The sequence below is a fragment of the Silurus meridionalis genome, chromosome 1 (assembly GCF_014805685.1).
Source record: "Silurus meridionalis isolate SWU-2019-XX chromosome 1, ASM1480568v1, whole genome shotgun sequence".
Taxonomy (NCBI): domain Eukaryota; kingdom Metazoa; phylum Chordata; class Actinopteri; order Siluriformes; family Siluridae; genus Silurus; species Silurus meridionalis.
The window spans coordinates 2,512,903-2,523,311 of record NC_060884.1 but is presented as its reverse complement, the minus strand read 5'-3'; the positions used below and the strand labels follow the sequence as shown (position 1 = coordinate 2,523,311).

At 43.0% G+C, this 10,409-nt stretch overlaps 1 protein-coding gene across 6 annotated transcripts; it reads right to left on the bottom strand.

Annotated features, from left to right (window-relative positions):
- Positions 1 to 4,320: 4,320 nt before the first annotated feature.
- On the bottom strand, positions 4,321 to 9,938 carry sp3b (Sp3b transcription factor). Of its 6 annotated transcripts, none has more exons than XM_046857897.1 (6): positions 9,398 to 9,938; positions 9,176 to 9,279; positions 6,548 to 7,706; positions 6,206 to 6,395; positions 5,785 to 5,981; positions 4,321 to 5,355 (listed from the first exon to the last, which is right to left on the bottom strand). In XM_046857897.1, exons 2-6 carry the CDS (start codon positions 9,248 to 9,250, stop codon positions 5,078 to 5,080), a joined length of 1,899 nt encoding a protein of 632 aa, XP_046713853.1. In that variant the 5' UTR covers positions 9,251 to 9,279; positions 9,398 to 9,938; the 3' UTR covers positions 4,321 to 5,077. The 6 variants fall into 6 exon arrangements, with proteins under 6 accessions (XP_046713853.1, XP_046713819.1, XP_046713836.1 ...); XM_046857863.1 differs by having other exon boundaries at positions 9,674 to 9,938; XM_046857880.1 differs by having other exon boundaries at positions 6,548 to 7,709; positions 9,398 to 9,937.
- Positions 9,939 to 10,409: the final 471 nt, after the last annotated feature.

Genomic DNA, 10,409 nt, shown 5'->3' with positions numbered 1-10,409 from the left:
TAAGCATTTCCATAATCACACGCCAAGTTTCTGATTTCCACAGTCATTTCAGCTTTTCACTAATCCTCTCCAAATAGCTTTAGTTGTACACTGGAGCTCCAAATCGAATCCTTATCTAATCTAAAACTATAGGAAGCTTATAGATAACAGTTTCAATTGAAGATTCAATCTGCATCATTACTACTACTGACTTCTTGATTTTACATGTAAGGTGATAATCTGCGAAGAATTTGAGATTAGAGAAGATTTCTGATACCTGGAAGTTATTAGAAGGAGAATTAAAGAACTAAGGATTTATATTACATTATGGAAAAAAATATGAACTATTTAGCTGAACTGGCTTTTTTTTTATTCTGCCTGAAAGTAAGAAAAACATCTTTTTCCATAGTAGAATATTTGCAAGAATTCACTAAACTAAAATTCGATTCCACTTGCATAACAAAACGAGGGTTTCCTTTCCTGTTTGGTCATTTCTTTGATCACGGTATGCCGGCGTTTGGCTGGATGTACCTGGCCAACGAGTACAGGTGCATGGTCCAGGGGCTGAGCTGGAACTTCGCTGAGCCACAGCTGAGAACGGAAGGAGCTTCTGGAAACGCCACGCTGGGGTTTCTTCAGCAAACACAACAGCTTGGTCCTCCATGGAGAGGAAGTCTTTTGGGGGGAAAACAGGGGTGTAGCGCTTTCAGATGCGAAAGCACCGGAAATAAGCAGCGACTTATTTCAACACGAAGAGCATGTCAGTATACATGAAACAAACAGAAGATGAGGTTTGATCATCAAAAAAAAAGTGTCATTTAATGTACAGGCCCTGTTACACTACATCTATATATACAAGACATAGCGTACTATATTTCTAACTATATATGTCCACTAGGGAAAGACATAGTGGTGCTCCAGAGCCTATATATCAGTGGTGGGCCGTCAGGTTCAGCGAGGCCTTCACTGTAAAATCACAATCACAGACTTTGAATATTTTTTAAATCTCCCAATAGTCTATTTTTTTCATTTCATTGTGTTGCCCTCACTTGCCCTGCTTCTTGCCGGGGTAAAATAAATATGCTTTGAGGCCTTCAAAATCATTTAATACATGCTGCCTGTCCGAATTTGAGTTGCCGACACAGAGGCCCTCTAGCAGGCGTCCAGTAACACCAGCATTTTCACGTCCTTTGATTGGACGGTCAGAAAGCGCGCTAGTCAGAGCTCTCAAACCACGTCTGTAGCAAACTGCACAAGTTCAAATATACTAGAAATATAATAGAATATAATAGAATTGGTTTTTCATTCCACAACGACTGACAGAGGACAAGGAATGGATTCGGTCGCTGATACACTTACAAGGACATTAACAAGACGATTTCAAGTCCTGGGGAAAAGGTCGGTCCAAACAGTTCAAAACAGTTGTTCAGCTCTTTCAGGAAACATTTATGCTTTTGCGTTTGCTTTTACATAGAATTTGCACACAAACGCACAATTTGCCTTCATTTCAAATCCCCAGGAAAACCGTAATGAGGGAAAAAATGTGCAAAAAAGCAGGGGAAAATTGAGTTAATATCGATGCTCCTGCTGGAGACAATGTATGCGGGTGGTGCAGTTGTGGCTACAGTGAAAGGAGACTTGTTAAATTGTGTTCATTTGGTTTCTTGCTTTATGGCATTTATTTTAACTGTATAATGTTCCTGTCTGTGATGAAGCGCTCTGTTCAATAGATTCTGGCAGGACACCAGTGAAGGCCTGGGGGTGAACTGCACGGCCCTCCACTGCATATATAGTGACCTGTAAGCTCTATGCATTAAAATATGTGTGTGTTGGTCTCACCTGTTCATCTCCAATGTGCAGCGTCCCACCAGGCCCCGTAAACAGAACAAGTTGCTCGCCCCAGCCGTGGTCTAAAAAGTCAAGCAAAGCCTTTTGGTTCTCCTCGGCTCCGATGAAGCGGTTCCACTTGTCCGTCTTCAGCCGCAGAGCCATGAAGACCTGCTCCTTCACGAAGTCCACTCGCTCATCTGACAGCGCGATGACTTTCAGCTGTCCGGACGGGACACGAACACCTCCTTCGGTCATGCTGAAGAAAGACGAGGAGAGGTCATGCATGCTTCGTCTAAACTAATTGCTACACACCTTTTACCTTCATATACTTATGTCCACTGTTAACAGTTGCTGTTATGTGGATCAGTATGTGCTCAATGAGTGAAAATCGAACCCCCGGCCAAGGTTCAGGTCGTCATGGTGACGCTTTGTGTCCATTTACCTGTGTGTGTGGCTCAGGTGGAACATCTGCTGCCAGTGAAACTTAAGTAGCCTGAGCACCCCAGGTATCAGATAAGCACCACAGACAGCGACGCATCCTGGACACAGTCATTCAAATTCATTCAATTAAACACTGCTATTTCTAGCCATAAAAATCAAATTGGTTATATTTTATGAATAAGATTCTATGCAAGATCTATGATAGTTTTAAGATTATTTACTCTTTTATTTCTTACTCAGTTCAAGAAAGCTTCAAGTTGTTTATTTTACCTGCAAATGGAGCTTAATTAGCATCATATGAAGCCAGTCTTGTATTTGACTTTATTTCAGATGTAATAACTGGTTTTAAGGTTGCTTAAAGAATAAGCTTAATAAACACACTTGCTCATTATAATTATTCATTCCAAAATGCTTGTTTAATGTCGACACCAACTTATTTACAACCTAATAACAAATTATTCAAGTCTGCAGTGTTGAGACACCACACACTTTCCAAACATGTCAGGATAGATTGGAACGGTGTTCTGTACTTATCGCTTTTTACTAAGTTGTTCTGTAGTTTTTGACAAAATCAATTCAATAATGTTATATGTTGCATAAGTTTTATTATTTTGAGAAGCAGCAAATAATGATTTTGCTTTGTTTTTGCATCGTAACTAATGTGCTCATTTGAATAAATGATTTCAATAGTAATCTTGTTTTTAGTTGAAATGCTTGGTCTCATTTTAAGACATAAATAACGATGACGATTCTTAAATTAAGAGAAATTCTCTTGTATCTTGAAGTCCACATCTAATTCTAGATGTTTAAAGCTAATGATTTTTATTTCTCAGTGTCTCAGGTGTGGCTCTTGATTGGTTGGAGTGAAAACCTGCACCCACACTTTGGCCCTTTGTGGAAAAGATTTAACAATCATGGATTAGACCCAAGTGTCGATCCTCTGATTTAATGGAGACTTGATTATGAGTCAGCTCCAACATGCAGTGACTGCTCTTTAAATCGAATGAGAGATGAGAGACGACTCACGTACCTGAAAATGCGTGATGGTGATTGAAATAAGGGGCGTCGAACGCAACATTGCTGCTTGGAATACGCTTCCAATCTACTGCCATCGCTAACAATCAAAACCAGGTTTAAATTATTATTTAGGATTAATTTTGTTTAATTTTTCACTATAAGAAATGAAAAATAGACAAATTACAGCTTTAAAAATTGCTTTGTTAAGATCTGATTATTATGCCTTTTCTTTTTTTTCTCCAATGTCAGCACATGATCATGGTTACAACTAAAACTGCAGATTAATTGGTCTTGCGGATTAATTTTAATTTTAACCAAATAGTTTTCAGAAAGTTTTATGGTAACATGACACGCTGGGGGTTTGGGCTCATTAACTTCAAAAGTAAAAGAAAGTCTACTGCGAGATCATCTGTTTAATGTAAAGCGAGTAACCGTAAATGGATAAAACGTACACGCTGTTCTTTAAAAAAAAGAAAAAAAAGAAAGAAAAATGCGGCATTTTCAAAAACGTTTGATTGGAAGCACTGTAATCATTATCAAAGAGCAGCACGTCATAAAAGCATTTATTCTTCATATATAATGAACGTCACTCTGAAAAATAAAAGTTTCCGGATTCGTATTTAAAAAAAAAAAAAAAACTTGCTTGGTTGTAGCATTGAAATTATCACAACCCTCCACACACACACACACACACACACACACACACACACACACACACACACACACACACACACACACACAAATTAACACTGAGTATCCAAGTTATAGGAAGGATTCTGATTTTAATTGTTTGTTTTGGAAAAAAAAAATATATAAAAGTAACATACAATTTTACACATTTTAAAAGTAATTATTCCGCGAAAGTCCATGATATGACGATCAGTTATATACTAAAATAAATTGTGGCTATAAACAAAATCTTGGAGATTGAAGAAGCCAAAAATAGGGGGAAAAAAACGAGGAAAGAAGGGAAAACAAAATTAAGGAAACACATCAGATATATAAGAAAACAATTTAAAATAAAATACAAGTATTACAAGACTGATGCTGTCGCCCGAGTTGCATATGGATGATATTTATATAAAAAAAAAAAAATAAAATAAACAAATTCTCCAATCATGCGACAAAGCGTGTGAGGAAAGCAGAGTCAATCCTCGGAAACGTAATAAAAGAGTGGACACGTTTGGACCGAGGCTAGCAGAGAGAGAGAAAGAACGAGAGAGCGAGAGAAAGAGAGAGAGAGCGAGAGAAGGAGAGATTCTTGAATCTTTACAGACTCTGAGGACTTTCTCTCTCCTGCTGCCAAATTCACGCAAAACATCGAAAACACACACTCTCTCCCTCTCAGACACACACACACACACACACACACACATCCCTGTACCATATCATTCATTCACACGCTTATGTTCGTCATTTGATCAGGAGAAAGTAAAAATCCATGCAAGTCCAGCATCGTATGCTTACAGAGTATGGTATGATACAAAATAAGGCATTTCTGTGTTAGTGTGTATCCATATATACTGAATATGCATGTGTGTGTGTGTGTGTGTGTGTGTGTGGAGATCCAAATCACATTTAATGCCCCTGCCCCTGTTCCCCACCCAATTTGTACAAAAGACTGCTACAGAGCATAAATTGATACTTTTTAAAATATATATTTTATATATTTATATTTATTATATATATATATATATATATATATATATATATATATATATATATATATATATATATATATATATATATATATATATATATAAAAAATTGATAGTGAAAAGCTAGCTGTGGAAGTGGGCACGTTTATTGGTCACTCCATGACCTCATTGGCAGACACAGTGACCAGCTGAAGAGGGAGGTCAGAGTTTGAAAGGATGTCTTGAGTGCCAGACTGGGGCAGACTGGTCAGGATGATCGTGGGCCCGCCCCCGGTGATGATGCTGTCCAGCGGGGCGTTGGCGTCGTTCTGTCCTGGTGCGGGGGCGGAGTTGAGCCCTTTTTTGTTCAGGTGAGTTTTAATGTGTTTGGCTAAATGGTCGCTGCGCATGAAGCGTTTCGAGCACTGCGGACACACAAACTTCTTCTCTCCTGTGGGGGAAAAAGAGTCGATTTGAAGGATTTGTGTTCAGGGTTTAGAGGGTACAAGGTTTCTGCAGGTTTCACACAGTCAAATTTAAGGCTTTTCAATACTTTATGAACCATTAAGAATACAATTTATGAACTGGCCTAAATCAAGCTAAATTATCGCTCAGCTCGCACTTCCCGATAGCTGAACTACAACACAGAGCAAACGAAACACACACACACAAAAAAACCCTCAGTGGTAAAGTGCTGCATGAGCATTTTGAAGGGCGTTAGAGGCAGAATTACATGGACATCAGAAAGATTAAGACCTGTTTAAAATGATTTAAGACCTTAAACATCAAATTTATGTCTATTTATGGACTAAAAATGTAAATGTTTAATTTAAACTCCACGGAAACCCTGAGGTAGTGTGACTGGTACGTCGGGTCATACCTGTGTGTGTCCTGCGGTGGCGCTGGAGCTCGTCGCTGCGTGTGAATCTCTTGCCACAGTAACTCCAGGAGCAGATGAAGGGTCTCTCGCCCGAGTGCCAGCGCAGGTGGGCGCGAAGGTGAGACGTTTTACCGTACACCTTCCCGCAGCCGGGGATGTGGCAAATGTGCTGCTTCTTCTTGCCCATACCTGAGCCTCTACACACACACACACACACACACACACACACACACACACACACACACACACACACAAACAAACAATGTAGCAAATGTTGAATGGCAGAAATAGACTTGTTTGTCTATTCTAATGACTTTTTAGAACTGAAATAAATATTAATTGTTATTGTTATCTTATTCTTTTTGGATGTGTGTGTGTGTGTGTGTGTGTGTGTGTGTGTGTGTGTGTGTGTGTGCCTCACCTCCCCCCTGCCTCTTTGCAGTTAGGGCAGGTACAAGCCACTCTCCGGAGCCTCTTGCCCTCCTGTCCCACCCCCTCGTTCTCCTCATCTAGCATCCGTACCCGGAGGTGCGACAGGTCGCTGGGGTTCAAGGTGGAGTCTCCGCTCAGAGGCCAATCATCCGAGTCTGGTTCCTCCTTGATGTGAATGTCTGAGGAATGGAGAGAGAGAGAGAGAACACTTTTGAAAAGATAGCATTTTTATTTTTTTCTCTACAATTTTACAAGATTTATTCAGTATCACGGTATTTTAACTTACAGTATCCATGAAATGGTTCCAATCCAGAAAATGCAGTGTGTGTACCTGAGGGACTCTCCATGGCCTGCTCTGCCTGCGCAATGGAGTTGACTGTGACCGTCTGCAGGTTGGGGATGTGTCCAGTGGCCACACTGGTGCCAGGCTGTCCGAACGCCAACGTCTGCACGGGGGCGATGGTGATCTGAGGGGATGCCATTCCGCCAGCCCCAGGAATCTGCAGGTTTTGGAGGTTCTGCACACCCTGCACCTGGAAAGTCTGCCACTGGATCTGGCCTGTAGGTGAAACGGTCTGCGCTTGGATTAGGAAGGTGCCAGCGTTGAGCAGCTGCACGCTTTGGAGCGCCTGCATCGTGCCGTCCTGTGTCTGCGCGGGCACTAGCTGCACCATGGGTTCGACGTTTGCCGGGACGGAGGTAGGCACGTGGTTCTGCTGGACGAAGGACGGATCTTGTTGCCCGGCCGAAACAGCCGTGGCTTGGGTCAGAACCCCAGTGCCGTCTATCGTCTCAGGGAGCGATGTGACGGTAGAAGAGGAGGAGGCAGAGGTGGAGGTGGACGTCTGGGGAACGTAAGTGTTGGTACTGTTGCCGTTGTTGGATTTATCCAGAGCGTTCTGGACCGTGCTGTCGCCCGTAATTATGAGCTGACCATCAGCTGTGACGCCTGTGGCGATGGTCTGAGCTCCAGCCAGGCCCAGGGACTCCAAGTCTGCGTTGCTCAGGCTGTTAATCGGCACAAACGTGATGTTCCCGGGCAATCCGACCGGCATGTTAGCCACCATCTGGCCCTGCCCTGTGAACCCACTTCCTGCCAACGAGACCCCCTGAATCTGCTGCACGTGTCCGGTCTGTGCCAGCAAACCCTGCAGGTCGTTGGGATTCGTTGCAATATCCGTGCCCAGTGCGCTGCCGTCGCTTGCAGCTGTAGTGTAACCCAGTGATGTCGCGTCGCCGCTTTGGAGCTGTGGGATGACCTGGTACTGAATGCCGTTGGCGCTCACGCCGTCTGTCCCAGCAGTGACAAAAACAGGCTGGCTCTGACCGGATAAAGTCTGAAGCGGCACCACGTATTGCCCGTTGGTGCCCACGATCCCTCCGCTAGGCAAGTGTACCACCCCAGAGTCCTCTTTACCAGTGGAAACCGGAGTGAGTACCTCCCAGCGGTCGGACGAGCCTGTGAGCTGGATGGACGTGAGGTCTGTTGTCTGCTTTGGAAGAAACGTGAAATCAGTGAAATCGAATGCAAGTTCTACGAAAGCAGGGATTTTTCCTGAACGTTACAAAATGACACAAAATGATGCTGTATAATTATATGACGATTCTTATAACAACTGTAAAAACAGGAAATGGGTGACAAAGATTATCCTGGAAAGTGACGGCAAAAAAAAAAAAAAAAAAAAAAAAAAATATTTTTCTGGTTTTGGTGTGCGCAGCACTGCCCCCTAGTGTACATGCTTATGATGGACACAGTAAATAAAGTACATCACACACACTTCTGCAAACATTAGTTCACAATGAAGGCACATGGTTAAACATCTGCAGGAACAGAGAATCATATGATTACTAATGTTACACTGATGGGGTTGTGTAAGCAGATTCGGTTCAGTGAATTGCAGGTTGTACAACTGTAAATGAGTCATGAGGGTTGTTTGGGGGGGGAAACAACCTCATAACTTTCAGCAGTAGAAAGTAACAAATTGCATTTGCTCGCGTTACTGTAATGAAGTAGTTTTTTGTGTACTTCCACTTTTTAAAATCAGTAAATTAACTTTTAATTAAGCATGTTTTGTTCGAAGTATTGAAAACTGAGCAGAGAAACGCTTTCCCTGTGCTTTAATAAGAAATTTTAATACCAGATTTGTCATAACAAATATATACAGTTCAACTGCTCATTAAAAACACAAACAGAATAAGAGGTTACTGCTGGATTTGGGGAAAAAAATCACAAGCTCCTCGGGGCTTTATCAGCTGAACTCGATCGTTCTGCGTGCTTGTGCAAGATTTCACATTCCACAATCTTCACTGTGTTCTGGTGCGTTCCAGTGTTTTTGCTCATGAACATGATTTTCTTTAATAACACGCTGATCAACACTTCATTATTACATTACAGTATCAGGAGGAGAATGAGAGGGAGAGAGTAAAAGAAAGAAAAAATAGATAAGAGAACAAGACAGACAGAGAGAAAAGGGCAGACAAAGAAAAACAAAAAAGAGAGAGAGAGAGAGAGAGAGAGAGAGAGAGAAAGACAAAGTAAGAAATAAAGAGAGACACAGAGGTAAAACAGCCAGAGAAAAACAGACAGACGGACAGACAGATGGATAAAGTGAGATGGACAGAGACCTGGGAAAAGGAAAGAGAGAGAGAGAGAGAGAGAGAGAGAGAGAGAGAGAGAGAGGTGGGTGGGGTGCTGACCGGAGCAGCGGCCAGAGCAGTGCAGGTGTAAGCGGGTTGAGCGCGCCGGTGTGCCGGGGCTGTCCGACCCACAATGGGCGGGTTTTATGAGCCTAAGAAAGTGGGTGGCCGTACAGACCGAAGGCTCACGGGAAGCGGCTTTGAATCTCGGCTCCCTCAGCGCGTTATATTTCTCGTCCCCCCTTCGGCGGTTCATTAAAACGCGAGGGACTCGCACCGGAGCTCGGGGGAGATTGTGTGAGAGGGTGTGGTGGAGAAATACCTGATCCGAGGCTGCGGTTCCTGAGGCGGGCTGCAAAAAGTCGCTGTGACCGCCATCCGCGTCCAAGGCAGCCATTTCCTGCTGCTTCGCTGGCTGTTCCGGGGCTGTGGGGGGAAAGAGAGAGAGAGAGATAGAGAGAGGGAGAGAAAAAGAAAGACAGAAAACAACCAACAGGGCGAAAATGAATTTCTCAGCGACTTCCAGGTTTCTTTATAAACTCACTTCAGAGCTCCATCCTGAGTTAAGATTTAAAGCGAATCCCCCCGGTTTTCCCTCCTCACCCTCTTCCGCTGCTGTCGCTTTTCCCCCGCTCGGGTGTTTCACTTTGTTAAAGTCAGAGGCTAACTAACTAGCTTAGCTAAGTGCTAGCATTAGCTTTTGAGTGAAGGAGGGGGAAAAGATTAAAGAGTTCGGCTAAAGCTAAGCGCTGCTAAGCGCCATCCTGCTCCGGGCTCTCCGGCGCGGCTGCGCTTCGATCGGCTGAATGTTGTTACGTACCAGTCATAGCGCGGAAAGGCCTAAAAAACACCGCGGTTCTGCGTTCATTTAAACTCCAAACATGGCTGTGGCTTTAACCGAAGGCGGGCTGCGCGCGGAGCTTCGGCTCGGGCTTTTTTTTTTTTTCCTTTTTTTTTTTTTCCCCCTTTTTTTTTTAGTTTGATTGACGGGGCTGGAAACGCGGAAGGCGGGGCTTCGAGCTTGGATCACGGAAGTCGCTCTCTTCACATAGCGGAAGTCCCGCCTTCTCCCCCGCTTTTTCGTTTCTTTCGTTCGTTTATTTTATTTTTTAAAGTTTGGCCGCGCGACTTGTCTTCTCAGTTTCTGATTGGCTCGGACGCTTGTGTTTTCTCGTCTCTGATTGGCTCGACGCTTGTGTCAGTCAAACTCAAACCTCACCACTGTTTCCTGTTTGTTGTTCGCCCATATGGCCGACAACTTTATAGCCAGTCTGTAGTTCAGGTACAGAGTAAAGAAATGTAGCAGCAATGGAATGCAGATAAATATGTACGTTTATGTAAAACATTAAAGGCACTGGTCAGTGTGCAGAAACACATCTCTCTCTCTCTCTCTCTCTCTCTCTCTCTCTCTCTCTCTCTATATATATATATATCAATCATTGGAGACAGATGATCTGTACAAAAGTTATACACAGTGTATATACAGACAATATAAAGATATGTCCAAATCAAACAGCTTGTAGAAGATAATGTACCATTCTATACAGTTATATAAT